Below are 23,715 nucleotides of genomic sequence, written 5' to 3'. Positions count from 1 at the left end.
TATATCATCACAATGAGCTTATCTAGAATTCTGCAAAAATGAATTGAGCTACACAGGGTTGATGATCGCTGGAGTACTGATTCCAACTCAGAAATTGCATTTTGTTCCTTTTGCATGCTCTAAGATTGTGTCTACATATTTTTGTTTATGAGTGCTCAAGGAGCACTTCTAGAAGCCTATAAAGGACTCAAAAATGGGGCTACTGCAAGCAAGGTGCATGTTGCAGCCTGTTATTTCCCCAGTCCCATAATTTTTCCCTTTTTTTTTTTAGTTTTTGGGCCACACTGAGTGGTGCTCAGGTATCACTCCCGACAGGCTCACCATAGGGAGCGGGGGACGGAACTCGGGTCTCCTGTGTGCGAGGCAGGTGTGCTATCTGCTGTCCTATTTCTCCAGTCCATTTCTGCTCTTATTACTGAGACTCTGTGCTTTACAATAAAGATTGTTTCCCATGCTCATAATCCCAACACCACACCCATCACCAGTGAACCCACCTCCCTCCCCAAAAAGGATCCTAAGTCCCTCCCTATCAACACTCCTCCCAACTCAATTATGTGAATCCGTTCTCCCCTTTGAGTTGCCTTTGGCTCTTTGTTGCTACCTTGTGTGTATGTTTAAGTCCCATATATGAGAGAAGTCACTATCTATCCCTTTCCTTCTGATCCACTCAGCACAATATACTATAGTCCCACTGACGTTGCAGCAAATTGTGTGGCTTTGTTCTTAGAGCTGCATAGTGTTCCGTTGTGTATATGTTCCACGGCTTCTGGATCCATTCACCCATAGCTGAGCATTTAGGTTATTTCCATATCTTGGGTACTGTACTAAGTGTGGCTATAAATGTAGGGGTGCATATATTCTTTCTATTTAATGTTTTTATATCTTGGGGATTGATGCTATTTTGAAGCTTGCTTGGAACAGCCACAGACATTTTTTTCTCTCCCCCATGACGCTGGCCCACAAACATGAGAGACAAAGAACTCCTCACTCTGCTACTAAGTCATTATACTTAAGTGAGAAGCAGGATGTATGTCAGGAGAAATGAAACTGATGTATTTTTTTCCCTATCCTTTACTCTTGTAAAGAGTCCCAATTGGGTCCAGAGAGAGCTCAGCACAAAGAGTCTTCCTTGCAGTTATGAGCCCCTGACTTTCACCTCTGGCACCAACCCATGTAACAATGGAGCACAATGCTGGAAAAACTGCTATTTGCAACCCTGGTGCTACATATGACAAAGTGCGTGGCATCCAGTACTGAGTGGTGGAACCAGTGTGTGTTACCACCAAAGCTAACATGTGCAACCCTAAGCAAGCATGTATTCAAACACCACAACCAAATATGCAACCTTAGTTTAGACCACAGTCAAGTCTGCATGATTCATGGTCATCACAACCACCAATGGGGGGGAAATTAAAAATGGCACCATAATCCAAGATTAAACAAGAAAATTTTTAAAGAAAAGAGTTTTACAAAAACAAAAATACCCAATGGATCCAGTACTCTGAGAAGAGAGGAATGTGTGTGTGTGTGTGTGTGTGTGTGGAGGGGTGGGGAACACACATGTGCATGGGTAAACTAATTCTCAACTGGGAAAACTTAAAACATGAGCAATATAGAGAGTATATGTGTACCTGTTACCTCTTTAAGTCAAGGATAGCATGAAATAATCCTCTTATTTATAAACTTAGATTTTCTAAGTCTTATATACGGCAGGTAGACAATCATTTTTTTTGCCTTTTTGGGGGTCACACCTGGCGATGCACAAGGGTTACTCCTGGCTCTGCACTCAGGAATTACTCCTGGCGGTGCTTGGGGGACCATATGGGATGCTGGGATTAGAACCCGGGTCGGCCGCGTGCAAGGGAAACGCCCTACCCGCTGTGCTATTGCTCCAGCCCGTAGACAATCATTTTTGACTGGGCCTCTGTTTGCTTCCCACAGAGCAGATGAGAAGATATTGAAGATAATGAATAGACTTAACACTAAGATTCAATGTTTACTAACACTGGCAATTCAATCATAGGGTCAAGGAGAGAATTTCGATCAAATACCATGAAACTGAACTGTGAATCATAATTAAGGACCAAAACACGTTTGTAACTTGAAATGAAGACCAGTGACCAAGGCCTGTGTCTTGGCTAAGAGATTTAAACTCTTAAGTCTCAGCAGAGGCAGAGGCAGCTGGTTCCTAACTGCTGGCTCTGCCCTGGGGGTGGCCAGTACTTTTTTTCCCATCATATTCCGTGATGCCTCTAGAAACTACACAATTCTGCTCATCCAATCAACACCCCAATGTAACTCTTCTCTTCCTCTCATGCTACACCCAGCCAATTCATCACTGCAATCTGACAGTTTCATTTTCAACGGTATATATTAAATATATGTAATTATGTAATTAATATAACCATTATAAATATATACACACATATCCATATCTTACTCATTATACCCCACCTATTCTTATCCGATGAAACCCAGCATTACCTTTTGCCTACACAATTTCACCAGACTGAACTCACTTTTCTTCTTTTACCTTTGCCCTTTGGTGGGATATTGTTCACATGGCATTATTTTAAAACATAGGTCAGTTCATTTCTCTGTTCAAGCCCCACCCACTTACTCTATCCCATTCAGAGTAAGAACCAAAGTCTTACAATAACCTGCTGACCTCTGTCCTAGCCACATTGTTAAGCTTCCCTCACTCCATCTCACCCATGTGACTGTTACTAGAGCATACCATATACACTCCTAATTGCTAGGGACTTTTATATTTGTCATTCTCTGTCTGTAATGTTTTCCTCCTCAAATGTCTGTGGGCAAACCCCCTTTTCCCTTTCAGGCATGTGGATCTTCCTTGCCCTGATCATTTGTTCAATGTTCTGATCATTACATACATGTTATGTTTTCTTGAATTCCTTTATTCATCATTCCCACTAGAAATACATCTGTCAAGATTTTGTGCTTATCCATTTCTATACTGATAGTGTCTGATAGTGTCTGAAACTGTGCTTCTCATATAGATGTTTGAATTAAAAGGGTTGAATCTCAGTGATTTAATAAAAAAAACAATTTTCTTAAAATGTTGAAATAACTCTTACCATACTCCAAGCACTGTATAATAAGTGACTAAGGATAAAAACCTCAAAAACATTTTAACAACCTATATGAACCAGAATTTTATTATTAAATAAGATTGTTATTTAATAAAAGAGAAAGTCAAGAAAAAAACACTCAAGAGAAAAATCAACAGGATACAGTAAAAAGACAAAGGATTTAAATGAAAAAGAATAATGGTCAGAAAAGGTATTATATTTAAAAAACCTGAAATGGATCATGGGATGGGGGTGTTACCGGCATGCCCTCGGCCCAGATGAGATCTGGAGCAGTCACGCACGACACGGCCCCTCTGCTCCTTAAAGTCTACGATGCAGGAGGTCTACTAGCCCATTTTGGCACCCAGAGACTTATAGAAATGCATCTAGACTGTTAACTGAACTAAAACAACAGAAATCCAAAACTGCATGGCCACTCGTGCGGCCGCATGAGCTCCTATAATCTTCATTCTCAGCAATGGAAAACAAACTATCAAATGATGCCTTTTCAGCAGGTTTGACTGTTGGGGAAAATTCCAAACAATAATAGTCAGTTCTCTGTTGAAATATTGAATGTACCCAAAGTATAGAGAGAATAAAGTGAAGATCATTAGCCATTCAGGTGCGGGGGAGGCGTGGGGGGGTATATTGGGGGTTCTTGATGGGGAAACAGGGGCACTGGTGAAGGGATGGGGGGTTGATCATTATATGACTGAGACTTAAACCTGAAAGCTCTGTAACTTTTGTCATGGTGATTCAATAAAATAAAATTTAAAAAAAAACCTGAAATGATCTAAGAACTAAATATAACAACCAATCCAAGAACAAACAGAATGAAGAAATCAGAAACTAAAGGAGACACTTATGCATGTATTCAGTTTCTGCACACTGAAGGGACTTACTATGTGTCAGGCATAGACCAAAGCAATAGAAATGCTTGTGAGCAAACATGCAATGAGCACCAGAGTTGCCTGTGAGAGTTTAAACTGGAATTCTCTCTGGAAATCATTCTGACAAGGCATCATGATAACCTAACAACACATTACCCCTGGGCCAATAATCCTATTTCTATGGTAATATAAATAGAAATGAACATGGCATTCATCGTATATTATAAATACACTTAGACTTACATAATAAAATACTAAATATTAGAAACAACTCTGAAATGTACACAGTTAAATCACTGTCACAGTATCACTGTCATCCCGTTGCTCATCAATTTGCTCAAGCGGGCACCAGTAATGCCTCCATTGTGAGACTTGTTGTTACTGTTTTTGGCATATCAAATATGCCACAGGGAGCTTGCCAGGCTCTGCTGTGCGGGCAAGATGCTCTCGGTAGCTTGCCGGGGTCTCCGAGAGGGATGGAGGAATTGAACCTGGGTCAGCTGTTGCCTTGCATGCAAGGCAAACGGCCCTACCTGCTGTGCTATCACTCCAGCCCACAGTTGAATTATCAATGAAATTAATGATGTCAAATAAGGCAACCATTAAGACAAATAAAATTATTTTTACTGGGTTTTTTTGTTTTGTTTTATTTTGTTTTTGTTTTGGGGTCCCACCCAGCAATGAACAGGGATTATTTCTGGCTCATGCACTCAGGAATTACTCCTGGCAGTACTCGGGGAACCATATGGGATGCTGGGAATTGAACCCGGGTCAGTCATGTGCAAGGATAATGCCCTACCTGCTGTACTTTTACTTTCTAAAAATAATTTTTATTCAAATTTAGAAAGATTGGAGGGGAATGAAAAAGAGAAACTGTATTTTGGTTTTTTTTTAATTTTGGGGCCCAAACAATTTTTAATTTTAGGGTTACTTCTGGTTCTGCACTCAGGAATTACTCCTGGCAGTGGTCAGGGGACCATACAGATGGCAGGGATCAAATCCAGGCTGGTCACTTGCAAAGCAAGTTCCTTGCCCACTGCTTTTATTTCAGCTTCCAGAATTATTTTAGAAGGTGGAAAAATTCACAGACCTATTTTAATAAAGAATACAGACTAAATAACTGCACACAGAATAATATCAAATGCAGAGCTCCTATCTTGGGGTTTGGAATTAAGTATTCCTTATACTTTCATAAATTTGACCATTTTAAAAATAAATACATTATTTTAATTAAAAAATAAGTATTAACCAGAAATAATAGAATTAAAGCCTTTATTGTATCCCACAGGAAAGCTATTCTGAACTATTTTAAATAATTCTCATACCCTAGAATTATCTGGCCCACTTTATTATAAAGGATCCAAGCAAGTTTATATTTTCGCTCAAAGTACATTACAGTTTTTTTTTTCATTAACTCATCATCATTGTACAGTGTTATGGAATTTCAGTGACTAGCTTTCTACATCTACATATGTGTAATTATCACCATGCCCACCCACCAAAGAGTCAGTGTTGCCACCACCATACAGACTTTCTATTCATTTTTCTCACATACCTCCATTTCCTCTGGTTCCAGCAATGTTTTCACTGGGATTCCATCAGTTGGTTTTTTATTTGCTAGTTCTTTGACTTTAGTAATTCATATTCAAATATGAATGAAACAATAATCTTTCACTGAGCCATAGTCACTTTACATTTCATACATTTTGTTCCCCCCCAAAATTTTTCATCTATTTTTTGTTTTATTGGTTTTGGTATTGGGGCCACACCTGGTGATGCTCAGAGAATCATGAGTGAGATGCCGGTGATTGAAGTCAGGTCAGGTGCATGGAAGGTAATGGACCTATCTGCTGTACTACCCTTTTGACCCCACTATTTCACCTTTTTAATGGCAGAGCAGTATTTCTACAAGTATTTGTACCACAGTTTCCTCTTCCGGTCATGTCTGATGGTCATTTAGGCTGATCTCATGTTTTGGCTCTGTCAATAATGCATGTTAACATCTTATATTCATTCTCACATTCCCACACTCCAAATGTCCATGAACTTATGTGTTCTTCCTTTTTTTCATTGAGGAAGCAAGAGAATAAGTGAAGATTTTATGTGAGTTATCCAGTTACCGAGCTGGAGCAATAGCACTGTGAGTAGGGTGTTTGCCTTGCACGTGGCCAATCCGGGTTCGATTCCTCCACCCCTCTCAGAGAGCCCAGCAAGCTACTGAGAGTATCCTGCCCGCACGAGAGAGCCTGGCAAGCTACCCGTGGCGTATTCGATATGCCAAAAACAGTAACTAGTCTCACAATGGAGACTTGTTACTGTTGCCCACTCGAGCAAATCAATGAGCAACGGGATGACAGTGATCCAGTGATTCAGTTACCATTTTTGTCAACCCTAAACATAAATATATATAGCATTCAAAATGTGTTTCCATCAAAAAGAAAAAAGTTCCTCTAACAACAACGACAAAAAGTTCCTCTAACTAAAAATATTTTAGAATGGGCCAGAGTGATATTATAGCAGGTAGGGTGCTTGCCTTGCACAGGGCAGACCCCATTTCAATCCAGGCACCCCTTTGGTTCCCCCTGGCCCCTGCCAGGGGCGATCCCTGATTGCAGAGCTAAGCGTAAGCCCTGGACACTGCTGGGTATGGCATCAAACCAAAACACAAATGCAGTTGAAATAATATCAAGACTGTGATGGAAGTTTTAGAGGTCTACATTCTTGTCAAATTTTACAATTTAAATAAGTACATGACACTGTAGTCAACAAACACACAGAAAGTCACCGATTGAGTATGATTAAGGATGAGAAGAGAAATATTCACACGAAGAAGCAGCATTTGTTTAATGCATCACCAAGTTTATTTACATATTCAGCTGAAGAGAAAGGCTCACTCATTTCTAGAGAAAAGCTCTAGTACACAGACCATGTTGATTTTTGCATTAAGAAAAAGCAGCACTTTTATACTGGGAATTGCTCAGCAACAATGCTGGTGAATAATACAGGGCTCTCTCCTCATCAAGCAAATAAAATGGTAGAGAAGGGAAATTTCTGTGTTAGAAAGTCATAATATTACAATAGAATACAGAAAATGAACTTAGGGGTAGATTTTGGTAAAATTTTCCATATGGTTCTGCATTAATTTAGTATACATTATAATAAACAGAACAAATGCAATTACATATTTATATTAACTATTTCAAATAGTGTTTCAGAACCTTTTCCTTTCAAAAACAATAATAAAATATCCCTCATCAAAATACCACTAGAAAAAAGTCAAACTCATTAGCCACAGGTGTTTGAAACTCCTTTTCTTCTTGTGCTTTTATGATGAAGCTGAAAAGTAAATACTGCACCTTCCCCCCCACATAATTACTTTCTTATAAATAAACAACAAAAACACAGATTTTTACCAACACTCTAATGCTCTGGTGTAATCTAAAGATGCCAAAAAAATAAAATAGAAAGAGGTTAATTCTTAAAAAAAAAAAAGAAAGCCAAAAAGACATACAACATATATTTATAGATCTCTATCAGCAGCAACCACCTCTTCTTCTATCTGCAACAGTGCTTTCGTAGGGGTGCTTACATCACATGGCGGTTGGCCGGCCAGCTGATCAGGCAAGGAGAGAAGAAAGAAAAGTACTTAGATTCCAAAACCCTGGAAGAGGGCCCTGGAGACTCAAGAGCAGTCATCACTCCCAACACAGCCAGCCAGAGGCGGAAAGAATAATTGTCACTCTCTCAGGACAACGTGAGGCCCAGCACAGCCTCTGGGCTCTTGGGTTCCTTGTTTATAAACAACAGAATCAAAATGAACTGTTGATACAGAGACGGGTTATACTCAACGCTCTGTTATTTGCGTGGGAGGAGACCATCACGGGCAATGTGGTTCCATTGATTCCAAAAATCAATTCTCTTTGGCTTTGGAATGTGATGGGAGAGAGAGAGAAACACACACACATCCACGCACGTCCCCCACCCCCACCTACCCACACGCCCCCACCCCAAGCCTGGCCTTGCTGCTCCCCAACCTCATCACAGTCCCTCTGGAAGGGAAGGGACTGCCAGGAGGGGAGCGTGGAGCCCACACAGATAGGAGAAAGAGGAGTGGACGGTAGCCACTTCCAAAGCACTCTTCACAGACAGGGCCGTATAAATACCTCGGAGTTCAAAAGCAAATGGATTTTCTGATATCACTTGTGTGTAACACGCTTTCACAATAAGGAAGAAACACATGTTACCAGCATCAAGGTTCAAAATAAAAAAACCCCCACAGTGCTAATGGTTGTGTTAAGAGGCTCTTTAAACACTGAAGAATTCTAGTCACACAAACCAGTTTTGTGCCAACACTTACAAGCCAACACACACCTAGACCTACAATAGTATGGGGAGGCTTTGAAGAAAAACTCAAGTTTTCCCAAAGGGACACTGAACCCCCCCCCCCGTATTATCAGAATTATGCCCTCATTTTATGTCTATCATCTATATTGTATGGGACTAGATAGCAACAAAGCATAAAATGACTCCTCCGTCTCCATTACCTTTCGAGCCATACTTGTTAGAGCTGATGATAATCGATATGACATATTCGAAGCCCATTCATTGATTATATCTTAGAAAGGAGCATATTTTGAGGGACCACTCAGCCAACCAACAGTTGGCAGCTACCAAGAACATCTCTTCTATTTCAATTCATTCAAGTCTTTGAAGTAGCTCCGGACTAAAAGCAGATGGCACGGCGACGTGGTCCTAAGTCGAGGGCATAGGGTCCTCTCTAATTTCTCAGCCCACAGCCCTCCCTTGTCTGGCAGGACCCGGTGGCCGCTTTGAAGCCGCCGCTGCTCCCTCTCTGAAGGGTCCATCCAGACAGCGAGGGCTAAGACCTGGGGCCACTCTAAGGCAGGGCCGTGGAGGGAGGGACGGCCGTCGGGTCAGGAAAAGGCAGAGGAACTCGGGGTCGACTCAAAAGGCTAGCGATTTTCTCCCTGATTTGCTCTCTTACTTTTGAATCTGAGATAGCAGTTGTTGCAGTACAGCTCGTTGTTTCGGATTCGGACTTCGGCTCCCGAGGCAGAGCCTCCGAGGTCGCACTCACAGGACACGCACTGGAGGGGAGGAAAAGGAGATGGCTCAGTGTTTATCTCAAGAACAAGGGTTGGCATTTCCAGCAAAAACAAACAAAAAAAAAAATGAAAAGAAAAGCAGTAAGCATGGTATGCAGCTTCTCAGCTCTCAGATGTTTCAGAAAAAAAAAGTCAGAACATGATTAGTAGATTAAAATCAAGCCCACCAGACGAGATAGTAAAGAGCTAATTTTGTGAGCTAATGTGGTCATTCTAAATATACCAAGAGAGCAGAAATGATTTGCTGATTGGCTGAAAGAAATTTAGACTTTATTTCCCCCAGGGGATCACGGGAGGCTAAGACACCATGGGAGAGAGGGTGCAGGAAAAGTGAAGGCTGGGTTCCTAGCAGGTCACCTGGAGTGCACTATGCCCAGGCCCCCCGCACCAGCTTGGCAGAGGGGACTTTTCCATCTATTTTGGCTCCATGTGCTCAAACACTAAGTATTTTTGACTTTTTTGCTCTGCTAAGGAAGAACCCAGGTAAGCCGAAAATAAAATGTGACCTACTGAACTCTAGGACCAACAATCAGTCTCTCTCTGTCTCTCTCTCTCTGTCTCTCTCATTTCTCTCTCTCTCTCTGGCACAATGTAAGTTCAAGAATCACAGGTGTGATGTGTGTGGGGTGGAGGGTAGTTAAGATAGAGGAGGGTCCAGTATGACAACAATAGTTGGAAATGATCATTCTGAGTGCTGAAAGTAGGTAAAGGGCTATACATGATAATCTTTCAGTATCTGTATTGCAAATCATAATGCCTAAAATGAGAGAGAGAGAGAGGGAAGAAGAGGGGAGGAGAGGGGAGGGGAGGGGAGGGGAGGGGAGGGGAGGAGAGGAGAGGGGAGGAGAGGAGAGGGGAGGGGAGGGGAGGGGAGGAGAGGAGAGGAGAGGAGAAAGAAGAGGGGAAAGAGAGGGGAGAGGAGAGGAGAGGAGAAAGAAGAGGGGAAAGAGAGGGGAGAGGAGAGGGGAGGGGAGAGATGAGGGGAGAGGAGAGGGGAGAGGAGAGGGGAGAGGAGAGGGGAGGGGAGAGGGGAGGAGAAAGGTGCCTGCCATAGAGGCAGGTTGGGTTAAGGAGGTTTGGAGGTTTGGGAGAGAAACTGGGGACATCAGTGCTGGGAAATTACACTGGTGGGGGGATGGGTGTTGGAACATTGTATGAGTGAAACCCAATCATGTACAGCTTTATTGCTCTATCTCACGGTGACTCAATAAAAAAAAAAAAAAACGAAAAAGACTAGAAAATCCTAGGTGTCTTAATACTGAAAAACATTACATTCTTAGTTCTTGACTGTGTGCAGGAACTCACTGGAGTAAGCAGGCTGTGCAATCATAAAAATACCTGTAAGTATTTATGCAAAAAACTATTTCCTTAGAGGGTCAGAGGTCTAGAACAGGGGCAAGGTGCTTGCTTTGCACACAATTGACCTGTGCTTGGTAATTGGCACCATATATGGCCCGTTGAGCCCCAGGAGGACTGATTCCTGGGCACAGAGCCAGGAGTAATCCCTGAGCACAGCCAGGTGAGCCCCCCACCCCACCCAGTTTTAAAAATAAAAAATAACCGAGTTCCTTATGTCCTCTTCCTACTCGAACACCGGGGCAATGTTACAGTCACCTGTCTGTCCCTCCATTGTTAATAACAGGGAAAAAATTACATCTCAAATAGACCCAGAACATGTGAGCGCAAGCACTGACATGCGATAAGGATGTTTTGCAGCGTTTCTAGACAATCAATTGTTGAATCAACACTTGACAACTAGCAGCAAGCAATGGGCGGCTGGAAACGCAGCACAGACGGGCAAACACGGCACCTGGCTTCGTTAGTGGCACGTCCACCCGCAGCGCTCAAAGCAGCCATGCGCTCTTCCAAGCAAAGCTCTGCAGCCCCCGCGCCTCCCCCAAGCTGCTTGGCTCTGTCTCACCTTGAAACAATGTAAATGATAACAAAGCCCCAGGGACTCGATGATCATGGCCGCTCCTTTGCCCAGAATGCTATTACAGTACGAGCACACACGCTTCCCACTCACTGACCTAGACATGGAACAAGAATGGAACGGAGGCTCTCAGCGATGCAGTCCGGTTATTGGTTCAAGTCACCCTCCGGCACTAAAGTGAACCCTTAAGCCCTGCTCTGGATGGATGTCTGTGCGAGAACTTTCAGCAGCCGACCTGAAGATGCCTCTAGCAGATCCGAACTCGGAGGAGCCTTGTCCTGGCTCTGCAAACCCTCGACAAGGAGGCCCGTGAGGGAACGCTGCCTGCACTCGATCATGCCCCTCTCTCTGCACCTCGTCATGCAGATAGCCTGTTCCCGACTCCCCGTCTCTGATCCAGCCTGCCAGGAGTACTATCTCCTCCCGCCGTCCCTCCCAGGAGAACATGAGGAGACTAGGAGAGCAGCCTCAGCTTCTTTTTAAGAAGTTGTGTAAGCCTCTCCGATGGTTTCTGCCCCGCTTTCCCCGGCTTCTTTCTCAGTACCTGATGCTGGACATGACGGAGCTTTCCTGACAGAGCTTCTGGCTTGAAGCACTGCCTCTGTGGAGAGTGAAAGGGAAACTACCCGCGAGCAACCTTTCCTCCTTGGCAAAGAAGTTTTAGGATTTTCCTTTCGCTGCCCATCTTATCTCTACTCCACAGTAGAAGAGTCAAAGGGCACTCGCTTTTGCATCCCATGGCACTTCTGAGACATTGTATAACTCAGGGTGGTGACTGCTGGCTGGAGGGCCACCTTTTTATTTTCCGTTTAGGGCAAATTAATTTCTCCACCTTCCTCTCCCTTAACAGCCTTTATCTCTCCTGCACTTGACCATGAACCCTCGCCCCTTCTCTTCAGCCCCATCCCTGAAACACTCTTCATAGTAATATTTTAGACTGGTGTAAAATAAGTCTTCCTCTTAATACCCTTTACTTGACACCCTGAAAATTTCTGCCCAGAAGTCATTGCATTTTGACTTTTTGTCAGGATTTGTGAGGAAATGTCCCTCGTGTGACAGTCAAAGCATTGCCGTACAGAAGACAAAAGTGATCTGTGGAGAAGTGACCCAGACCTAAAACCCAGTACCTCCTGAGACAAGGGCATCATTCCAAAGCCAAGCCTCAAAGCCTGGCTCATCCCTATGGCTCTTACACAGTCCCTGCCACCTACGATCTAGAGAATGTACTTGCTACGGCCCAAACAAAATGTAGGTAAGCCTGAGAAGAGGCAGTGGTTTTGGCAAATAAAAGCCAAAAAATGCATGAACTTTTTAAAGTGTCACAAATGATGAAGTACGCATAGGATGTACTTCATTAAGTGTGTGTACACATATATATGTGTATGGTATATATATGTATGTATATATGTATACACACACATACAATATACATGCACAGTTTTTTCCCAATGAGTTGGTGTTGTGCTCTTGTTCAAAGAGAAAGGCATTTTACAATCTTGCTGTTCCTCACAGACCTGAAGAGCACCCAGGTGCTGCTGTGTAGCCAGAGGAGTCCCCGTGAGAATTCCTCTGGGGCATCTGCACCTAAGACAGTGGCCACAAGCACAAGCAAACGAGACGGTAGCAACGATGTGGCCGTTGTCCGGCACTCCGAGATGGCTCCACAAGACACCCACTGAAGCTCTTGGTGCACAAGGCATAGAGAGAGGCTTCTTCATTCCCCTGACTCGAGAAATACAGCACCACACCGAATTTGACGTGTTCCGAAGTTCCCTTCTCTTACCCTGGAAAGCTGGGACCAGACGAGGTGGTCTACTGACCCCCGTTAAGACACCCGTTAAGACCGAGATGAAAAGGAGAAAGCTCCCTGGGGGTCTCACCTGCTGCGCAGCTGGGAGCCTGGCTGGGTCCCCGAAGGGGACTGGCTGCGTGGGGTGGGGGACGGAGCGCTGGGGGTCCTCGCCGAGCCCACAGAGGGAGGGGGCACGCTGGAGGAGGGTGTCCGCATGTAGGCTCGGTTCGACGTGGACACCAGATGAGGCTGCGGCCAGCTGAAGTCTTGAACTGAGGAAGCAGCTTGGACGCCCCCTGACTGGTTGAACCAAGGGGACTGTCTCAAGGAGTGGGATCTCGGGGAATCCAGGTTATCTAGAGATTCACCTCTGAAATGCAGAGAGGACAACGGTCACATCTCAGGAGGGAGCAGTTTCACTTCATTATCTAACTTCAGGTTAGATAAGACTTGCTCTTTCTCCCGACCAAAGTCCCCAGGATTCACCGATACTGACCGATACTGACCTGTTACCTCGAGTCTGCTTCGCATCAGCCCATCCACTCCCTCTCCTTACTGGCAATATATTTGTAACCCATCAATTGTCATTGATGGGCCAAGGGTTTGTCTTTTTTTTTTTTGCTTTGGGGTCCCACTTGTTGAGGAATTATTCCTGGCAGTGCTTGAGGGGCTATGTGGGATGCCAGAAACTGAAACCAGGTTGGCTACATGCAAGGTAAGCACCTTACTCTCTGTACTATCACTCCAGCCCGAGGGTTGTCATTGGTTAATATTCTCTATTCCCATCTCTTGTTTCTCTCTATCCCACAGATGAATGAAATCTCCCAGTATTAATTCTCCCTGCTGAGTGATTGCACTTAACACAACACCCTCCACTTCCATCCACACTGCTTTGAAGAGCATGGTTTCATCTGTTCTTAGAAGCTCATTTTATGTGTATTCTAAACGGGTCTTAATCTAACAAGTCCTCTTGCACGTTAAACCTACTTTTAAGGAGTTCCTTCTTACCAGCATTATCATGGTCATTCCCATGCAGTTAACCTTTCTTTTTCATTTATTGACTTGGAGGTAAAAGGATAAGGGCCAACATGGAAAGGAAAATGGAAAGAATGAAAATACTCCAAAAATAAAATACTAAGTCAAAGAAGAAGTGTGTGGTCATTTCGATCTTTAGTGAACCAGGCTGGCAAGAGGCCTCAAAGAACTGGAGCACATGTTTTGCACACAAGAACCCCAGGTTTGATCCCCAGCACCAAAGCATGAGGTTCTTAGAGCATGAGGTCCAAAGCCCCAAATAAAGAAATCTTCAACACCATAGCCACAGAGATCTTATAATATTTTTAAAATTCCATCCAAAAATATTTTTAAGCATTTACATAGGTCAAATATTAGACTAGGCCCAATTGCAAGTAGTAATTTTTTTAACATTCATAATACTCTACATGATTTTCTTTCAAATCTCAGAGATATTAACTTGTCTATAGCAAAAGCCAGTGAGTGTGGAACTAACTTTCAAATTGATTGTTTTAAAACGGACTTGCAACCTTGATTCCAAAGACATCCTGGCATAGTAAGTGTGAGGCTCCAGACTTTGCACAATTACTGAGAGTTTACATTATAGATTCACTAGTCATTTCCCCAAAGTTGAATGTATACTCTTAAAATAGGAGTTAGTTGTTCTTTTTTGTTTGAGTTTTGTTCTGTTTTGCTTTTGGTTGTTGGGTCACACACAGCTGTGCTCAGGGCTTACTCCTGGCTCTGCACTCAGGAGTCGCTGTTGGCAGGGCTTGGGGAATTATATGTGGGGCAGAAGATCAACCCCAGGTTGGCTGAGTACAAGGCAAGCACCTACCCACTGTACTAGTTTTCCTGACTCACTTTTGTTGTTCGCTTGGCTTCACTTTCTACAGTCAGTTCACATCATTATGTCTCTGTAAAGTTGTCAGGGTGGATTTACAGATTGACAGAAGTTATTTGTGTACTGAGATAATTAGACCTTGTCTACGATGTGTTAGCAGAAGATTTGCCATCTGTTTATCTCTCCCTGTCAAAGCATTGGCATTCATTTGCCAAAGACGCATTTAAAAAATAAAAAATCAGGGTCACACCCAGGGGTGCTCGGGACTAGGAGGTTTTGGGGGACCACAGAACCAGAGATTGAACTAAGGATTGAAATTATGATGGCTATGTGCTCTACCTCTTCATCTATCTCCAAGCTGTCCCAATCCCACCCATAATGCATCCTTTAAAGATGTGAATACTCTATTGCTAGGGTTAGCACAAATGCCCCTAAACCCACAACAACAAAGAAGTTTATACTCCTATCTTAACCCACACCTACAGATTTACCTTTGCAAAGTTACAAATACTCAATTTTCAAACTCTGTAGACCCTTTAGAGTGATCCCAATATAACTTTACCTCATTCTGAATATTAAGAAATAGGCAAAATATTAAAAATATTTTTAAAATCAGGCAAAATAGAATTAAGAGGGGCCCCAATGATAGTACATCGGGCAGATAGCCCAGGTTCTATCCCTAGCATCCTATATGATCCCCAGAGCACTGCCAGGTGTGATTCCTGAGTGCAGAGGCAAGAGTCACCCCTGAGCATCACTGTTCCAAAAAATCAAAACAACAAAACAAAATATAGCAGCATTAAGAGCAGAATAAACTAAGTAACTCTGAATGACAGAGTTGGACATCCAACTTTGAAGCCTACTCATTATGTGGTTTGGGCCAAGATTTTTATCTGCTTGAACCACAGTTTCTCTACAGAGGAAAAAAAAATTATTTAAATTTTTATTAAAAAATAATAACAAAAATAAAACTACTCCTGCCTCTAAACATTTCATCATGGCTAAGAGATAAATATAGACAAAGCAAATGGAGCATGTCTGGGACCTAATTAGTACTCGATACCCTGTTGATGACAAGTGCCAGATATAAGTACTCTATTCTCTCCTCTCCCACCAAACATCTCAGAGAGGTGAAAGAAATTGTGACAGCACCTCTGTCCAAAGTACCAATATGTCTGGAAATTAAATATTTGCTTCTCAATACAGAAGAGGAAACAATTTCCAACTGTCTCGCACCTTCTCATAATCCCAGGCAGACAAATAGGCTCTTTATTTACACTGGAACTGCGCTGGCGGATCCAGCTGTTGTCGTTGTGGAGGGAGGTTCTCTTCCTCATTTCCTGAATGATTTGTTGTCTCTCCAACTCTGCTCCTGAGAGGATCTGCTCCTTCTTGTATGTTCTCTGCAAGGAGCCGGTGTTCCCAGCTCGGTCTAAAAATTTATTGCTTCCTAAAAAAAGAAACACACACATACACAACAAAAGCTTCAGGATGAAGACATAGGACAGTGGGTCTCTATCAAAATGCAATTCAGGAAAAAAAAAAATGTGACATTGGCCCATTGGCTAACGGTGTCCACTCCCAGGGCCCAGTGACATGGCTGAGCATGAACATGAAGCATTGGTTTTCCTATTCCTGGAATTTCGATTTCAACCACAGGGTGTACTCAAGAAAACAAAGGTGACTGCCTAAAAAAGGACACCACCAGTACTGGCCTCAGAAATATTCAACTGCAAGATGCTGGTCCAGTGAACAGTTTCTCTTCCGCATTTCCCTTTTTATCAATTGACCCGCGGCCCGTGGCTGAGATCTCCAAGCCTGCTCAGATCAGCACTAGGCCTCCTCCACCCAGATCCCCAGTTTTACAGTAGCTTGGCAGCCACACCCACAAACTGCCCCTGGCGCCATGTAATCTCATCAGCGGCCAATATCCAAAGACTATAAAAGAAAGCTCCCGGAAGACAGCAATGCAGAATCTCGCATGGCAGAGCTTGGCAAGCTACCCGTGGCGTATTCGATATGCCAAAAACAGTAACAATACTGGGCTTCATTCCCCTGACCCTGAACGTAACAGAGGCGAATGGAGACATTACTGGCGCCCACTTGAGCAAATTGATGAGCAGTACGACAACAGTGATACACTGATTGAATCTCATGAGCCACACTTACAAAGCCTTCACTTTCATGTTTGAGTTTCAGTCACACAATGATCAAACACCCATCCCTCTGCCAGTATAGATTTTCTACCACCAATATCCACAGTATCCTCCCTACCCACAATCCAACTCCACCCACTGCCTCTATGAAGATTGCTCCATGGTTGAAAGCCTGACTTTATGAGCAGGAAGAGAAGGCAGTTGGGATAGAGACAGAATCACTAAGTCAATGATGGTTGGAGGGATGGCTCAGGAATGGGATATGTGTGCTAAATAAAGGAGCAAGCATGATGGGCTCTCGGTATCCATATTGCAAACCATAATGCCCAAAAGTAGAGAGAGAGAGTAAGAAGGAAATTGTCACTTTTCCTTTCTATCCTAAATCAAATCAATTAAACATATGCTCATTAAATATTTCGGAAAGAAGCTGGGAGTTATAGTCTTTCAGAAACCTTACAGCCTCCTTGAAATGAGCACAGACTCAAACATATATCTACAAACTATGGTATGAAAAGTCCTGGGATAAGTTGTGATCAAATCATATGAATAAAAACACACTTAATCACTGAAATGGCTTACATGAAACTGAAAATGATCCAAGTAATACAGATAATAACCAAAATCATAAAATAAAAGGTCATAGCACTTGCTTCTGGTCAAGAAAAGAAACAGAACTATAATTTGGATGCTAAATATATGAATAAGTTGCATTTTATCTTCAATGTCTTCCTTCATTTGATTTTCTGATTATGTTTGATTTGGGAAACATGTATATAATTTTGATGTGCACCCTCCACCTTAATTTGAATCAGGAAAATTGATATAAGGTTTTATATTCTGCCAGAGTCACTCCTATTGTGATTCTTTCAAATTCAAAATGTTTCTCCCCATCAGTTCCTTTTCCAGTAAGGAATATGCCAGGTCATCAAAGGCTCTGAATACACACCTGTGTTAATAATTGTGAAGACACACTGTTCATTAATTTGTCATATTTTAACAAAACATTTTTATGTTTAATGTACGGCAGTGTTAATAAAAGCAAGTGTTTGGATAAAACACTTAATAATTTTATCTGCCTGCTATGCAGGAGATTGTAAGGGTAGGAATATAAAAGTGAAAACTCCCATAGCATCACAAATAACAGACACTAATAAGAATATTCCTGAGATTCACACTTGCCACAGTTAATAGATCTTAGTTTAAGACCAGAAAAAAATGTTATGACTGCAGGTTAACATTTTTTTTAAATCACAGATTAAAGTACTTTAATTTTAATGGAGGGTAGGGACTAATTCAGAGGAGAAAAAAACTGGAAATCCAAACAGAAAGATAAAAGAAGTGAAAAGTCACTTTGATAAAAAATAATCTGATTTATTGGGAACATACCAATTAATTTGGATGTAGTTAAGAGTACTTTATAGGAGGGGGAAAAATAGAAAAATATGCTGGAAAGTTAAATCAGAACTATTTAGTGCATAAGGAAGGGAGTCATCAGAGATGCAAGAATCCTGATAGAAACTGTAAATTCTATGAGTTTTAGTCAAAGCTACAAATTAGCTTTCATTAGACCACACAGGTCCAGAGGTGTGCTATTCAGAACTGTATTTATTTATTTTTTCTCTCTATTCATGTATTTATTTTTTATGGCTCCCAAAGGATTTTGCATTTTTCAATCCCTTGTCAGCATTTAAAATAGAACAGGAAATCCCAGGCTTTTTTTTTTCCATAAGAGAGAAACTAACCACCATTCTTGTATGCTCCCACATGACATGACAGGATGGAGGTGAAATGGGTGGCCCACCAAGTTTATCTCCTGCCTCCTCTGGGCCTCCATTTACTCATGGAGTTGACCAGCAACTGCCTGTGTCAAACCTTGCATGTAGGCCCTGCCTACCATGACGTTTAGTGCTTCGTGGGGTTACTTTCCCTGAGTTAAGTTCAAGTACTTCTGTTCATCAGAAATATTAAGTTCAAGTACTTCTGTTCATCAGAAATATGCTGATGACATCCAGTGTCAGTGCATTTTTGCCAAGGAACAGAAATAATGATCATTTCAGATTTGACGTCTTGCCATTCCAATGAACAAAATGAAGTCTGTGTATAATTAAATTCCCTGATAATCTCTATAACACTTTTTTGGCCCCATTTCAGTGGCTGTGTGATGAAATTGACTATAGAAAATAACAGTATAACTTTGCAAACTTGTCACATATGTCACTAGCGATTTAATGAAATGTTTTAAAATCGTGTAATCTGCCAAGACCCCCTCCATCACAAAGCACAACCCAAATAAGCCCAATATATTTGTATTCTTTAATAATGTTAAAAGCAATTAGTATTTTAAGTATATAATGTTAAAGAACATGAAATCTCTTGCGTTTAAACAGGATCATATTACTTCTATGTGGTATTTAGGGTAACTGAATGAGGAAATGCCATCATTTAAAAGCGAGATACCTAGATCGACCATAAGAAAGAGAAGGAAAGAGTGAAGGGGAAGTGGGAAAGAGACGGATGAGAAGCATGCGGGCAGGTGTCAAGGGAACTCAGGTCTATCAGTGGTGTCAAGGAGTAATGTCCAAACTAGAGAGTCAATAATACTGAAATCATGAGACCAAAACTTGAATAACCAAACTTTAGGGTGCTTGTCAAGAGAGTAGGCTGGGACCTGGGGGAGGAGGGGGTGGTAGAATGTGGGTGGAGGGAAGTTGACACTGGTGATGAGATCAGTGATATAACATTGTATGTCAAAATCCCAACTGTGAGTTCCTTTGTAACTCATGGTGCTTTAACAAAATAAAATTGAGGGGAGAAAGAAATATCTTGGGTTTAAAAATACTGACTATTGGGCCAGAGTGACAGTACAGCAGGTAGGGTGTTTGCCTTTCAAACAGCCAACCCTGTTTGATCCCTGGCATCCCATATGGTCCCCGCCCTCCCCCCCCCAACCAATTCCTGAGTGCAAAGCCAGGAATAACCCCTGAGCATCACTGGGTATGAGCTCCCCCCACACCCCACTGCAAAAAAAAAAAGAGAGAAAGCCAAAAGGAAACAAAAAAAATTTGGACTGCTGACCATAGAGCCAAAAAGAGTAGTCAAAGGGCGGAACATGCACTTTGCATGCAGGAGAAGAGGCAAAGAGAGTGGTTATAGGGCTGAGTGTGTGTTTTGCATGCAAGGGAACTGGGTTTGGTCCTTATACCACATGGTTCCCCGAAGTGCCAATGGGAATAACTCTAGTATGACAGGGTGTGACCCCAAAACAAACATACCGATCATAAAAAGTGATAGCATAAATAAACAGCTCTAGTGAAAAATATTTTAAAATCATATTTACCATTTTTATTTGTAGGATAACCATCCAACTCTGTAGTGGATCTAGATTTATTCCTAAAACACAAAAGAAAATACATTATATGTGTTATATTAAGAATATTCTTTAATATTTATGAAATATGAATATCAAAAATCCTCTTTGTTAAGGCAGCTGATTTATTTCCTATGTCTATTGGGAAATAAAATATTTTTATACCAAATGTTCCTGTTGCATAGATGTTATGTATCTTTTAAAAAGATAAATTAAAATATAGAACTAGCTACAAACTACTTAAAGTCCCCTCTAGTTTGTATGATCTTTAAGACTATACTAATTGACAGTCAAGTACTTTGAATCTCTTCCTGTCTTCACTTTTGAGATAGGACAAAGCATCTGCCATCAGACTACCTAATGTCAACTACTACTGTCCAGTGTCAAGGACCAGTGTCAAGGTTGGACAGCATTTAGGGTCCAACTCACCATACCAAATACTACCCTGACAGCCCGAGGCAACATTCAGAGTGCAGAAAACTTCTAAAAATTCTGCTCTGTACTGGTAATATTTAGTGCCATGTATTAACAATACTAATCTCATTCTCACCCTATAAATGTCTTGAAATAACAGGAAAAGAACAGTAGATAACTTATACAATGATAAACAAAGCAATTGCATGTGTGATATCTGTATTGAATTTTGTATAGCTTTACAATGCACTAACAGAATAATAATAATGCATCACAATCCTTAGGTGACATTCATAAATAGACATTTGTATTAACACAGAGCCAATTATGAGAAGACATCAAACCCAGAATCTTTAGGGCTATATGATAGCTATACATACATATTTCACTGTATCACTGTATCACTGTCATCCCGTTACTCATAGATTTGCTTGAGTGGGCACCAGTAACGTCTTCATTGTGAGACTTGTTACTGTTTTTGGCATATTGAATACGTCATGGGTAGCTTGCCAGGCTCTGCCGTGTGGGCAAGATACTCTCAGTAGCTTGCCAGGCTCTCTGAGAGGGGCGAGGAATTGAACCCAGTCGGTCGAGTGCAAGGCAAATACCCTACCCACTGTGCTATCGCTGTGTCATAGCAACAGAATGACAGTGACAGTGACAGTATGTACATACATATATGCACACACACATATATACATAGCTTTAAAATGAGATACTCACAACTTAATACTTTTATCTTATTTATTGATAAATAAGATTATTAATAGCTATAATTTTTTCTCATTGTTGGCCCATTATTAATCTCTTTTCTTTCCAAGGCTACTTTGAGCTTTATTAAGCCAAATTGATTGCCCAGAAATAGGAATCTGCCCACATCTCTAAAACAAACTTATTTCTACTGCAAAACATTTTAAAGTATTAAAAAGGGAATCAATGTAAATGAAATAAATATGCAACCTCATTAAAATAGTACTTAAAAATATTAAATTGAATGTTTTTGCTTTGTGGGCTATACCCAACAGTACTGAGGCCTTACTCCTGGCTCTCTCAGGTACCAATACTGACAGTGCCAGATTAACCCCTGTACTCTCTCTCCAGCTCCAAAATTAAAAGTTTTAAGAAATTGTTAAAACATGTAAAAGTTTTCAGATATCTGAAATCCTGTCTCAGTCCGTAAAGCTGACCACAAGCACAAATCAAGCTAAGAAAAGGGGCACAAATCTCATTTCAGATGTCCATATGTAGCTACTTTTTGTGAAAGCTTGTATCGGTGACTCAGAAACCCCTTAAAAATGATAGATACATGAAAAATTGAAAAGAAGTCTTATCCTGTATGCAGTCCCCTTATACCATGGCTCCTTTTATAAAGAGCTGGAGTTTGTCTTTTTACCATGAACTGCAGACAACAGAACATCACAGAATCCAGAGTGCACCGGTTCAGAATTTACACCTTGAGATGCTCCACAAGCTTCCTCCCTTTCTCTTTCCCCTGCTCATCATGTATATAAAACTTCCTTGGCTTGGTGTTGAAAAGCATGATTCAGTTGTGATCACTACCACAGCTGAGAGCCAGCAAACTACCCAAAGCAGAGTAAAGGATGGCAGATCCCTGAGCAAGCTCAAGGACCATGCTGTCAATTCACCCAAAATGTGACCCATAGCATTATGAAGGAAGTCACTGCCTTTAGGGACAGTTGAACGCACAGCAAAAACTAAGTGGAACAAAGACCAACCAGCAAGAATTTGGGGGCTGGAGAGATAGTACAGTGAATAGGGTACTTGTCTTGCACACAGCTGACTTTGGAATCCCATATGATCCTTTGAGCACCGCCAGGTGTAATTCCTGACTGCAGAGGTAGGAGTAACCCCTGAGCATCGCTGAGTGTGACCCACACCAACCCTCCCCATACTACCACAGAAAAAGAAAGAGAATTTCTTGTATTCCACAAGAACAAGGGTTAAAACAATTATCCAATACCTCTATTGCAAAGCACAACACCCAAAAGGAGAGAGAACAAAAGGGAATGCCCTGCCACAGAGGCAGGGTGGGGTGGTAGGGGATGGGGTGGAAGTGGTGGGAGGGATACTGGGAACATTGGTGGAGGAGAATGGGCACTGGTGGAGGGATGGGTAAACGATCATTATATGACGAAATGCAACACAAAAGTTTGTAAGTTTGTAACTGTACCTCATGGTGATTCACTAATGAAAAATAAAATACATATAATTATATGAATTCACATGATTAGAGTTTAAACATTTTTCATGAAAATTTAAAATATATAATAACATATTCAGATAAAAATCATTTTCTTATTTAAAAAATAAAAAAGTTATGCAAAACATCTATGAAGCCCTAGATTCATCCAAAGCCTGTTACTTCAAGCAATTTGCAATAAATGTTCTACCTACCTGTCACTAGGAAGCAAACCTGAAGGTTCGATCTCTCTCTTTGGTACATCATAGGAATCAGCAGGCCTATAAAAAAGAAAAAACAAACAGAACAAGAGTTTATGGTCAAAATATCAGTTGTTTGATCCATCTCTGAGCTGAAGAAATGGAAATCAAAATAATAATCCTATCATTGCCTCTTTACGAGGTGGTCCTTGGGTTAGAAACTACACAAAGAATTTCAACTGATCACTGCTGCTGAAAACAGACCTACTATTACCAGCAGACATCTGTAACTCCTCTCCTCCACAAACCAGTAGAGTGTCTGCTGTATTCTGGTACCGTTCCAGGGTTGGGCTTCAGAAATAAAGAAAACCAACCTGAGTACTAAATGCAATACTCGCATGCTTGCAGGGCAGACAGGCCAACAAATAAATGCCATATAAAACAGGAAAGGGACTAGGACAGAAAGGATGGAGAGAGGCAAATGCACTTCTTTTTTAATAGAGGGGTCATGACTGGTTTTGGTCTAGGGCTACCAGGGACACACCCTGAAACGTTGGGGGGAGGAAATCAAACACTGTGAGGTATCAAACCCAGGTCCTTGCACATGTTCAGCATGCATTCTACCACGCAAGCCATCTGCCCCACACTTAGAGGACCATGAGCTGCATGTGTGGAAGATGTTTCTAA

At 41.7% G+C, this 23,715-nt stretch overlaps 1 protein-coding gene across 8 annotated transcripts in view; it reads right to left on the bottom strand.

The window, feature by feature from the left end:
* Positions 1–6,820: 6,820 nt before the first annotated feature.
* Positions 6,821–23,715, bottom strand: part of LMO7 (LIM domain 7) — a 155,436-nt gene continuing 138,541 nt past the window's right edge. For 6 of the 8 annotated variants that reach the window (XM_055134051.1, XM_055134052.1, XM_055134054.1 and 3 more), the window contains 7 exons: positions 23,044–23,109; positions 20,185–20,237; positions 15,928–16,141; positions 12,922–13,203; positions 11,030–11,138; positions 8,988–9,090; positions 6,821–7,595 (listed from right to left, as the gene is read on the bottom strand). In XM_055134051.1, coding sequence (XP_054990026.1) covers positions 7,573–7,595; positions 8,988–9,090; positions 11,030–11,138; positions 12,922–13,203; positions 15,928–16,141; positions 20,185–20,237; positions 23,044–23,109 — 850 coding nt within the window. In that variant the 3' untranslated portion in view covers positions 6,821–7,572. The remainder of the gene's footprint in view (positions 7,596–8,987; positions 9,091–11,029; positions 11,139–12,921; positions 13,204–15,927; positions 16,142–20,184; positions 20,238–23,043; positions 23,110–23,715) is intronic. The other 2 variants (XM_055134053.1, XM_055134057.1) reach the window with 1 other exon arrangement.

Source organism: Sorex araneus, chromosome 1 (assembly GCF_027595985.1).
Source record: "Sorex araneus isolate mSorAra2 chromosome 1, mSorAra2.pri, whole genome shotgun sequence".
Taxonomy (NCBI): domain Eukaryota; kingdom Metazoa; phylum Chordata; class Mammalia; order Eulipotyphla; family Soricidae; genus Sorex; species Sorex araneus.
The sequence above is the reverse complement of the archived record's forward strand: the minus strand, read 5'-3'. Positions and strand labels throughout refer to the sequence as shown.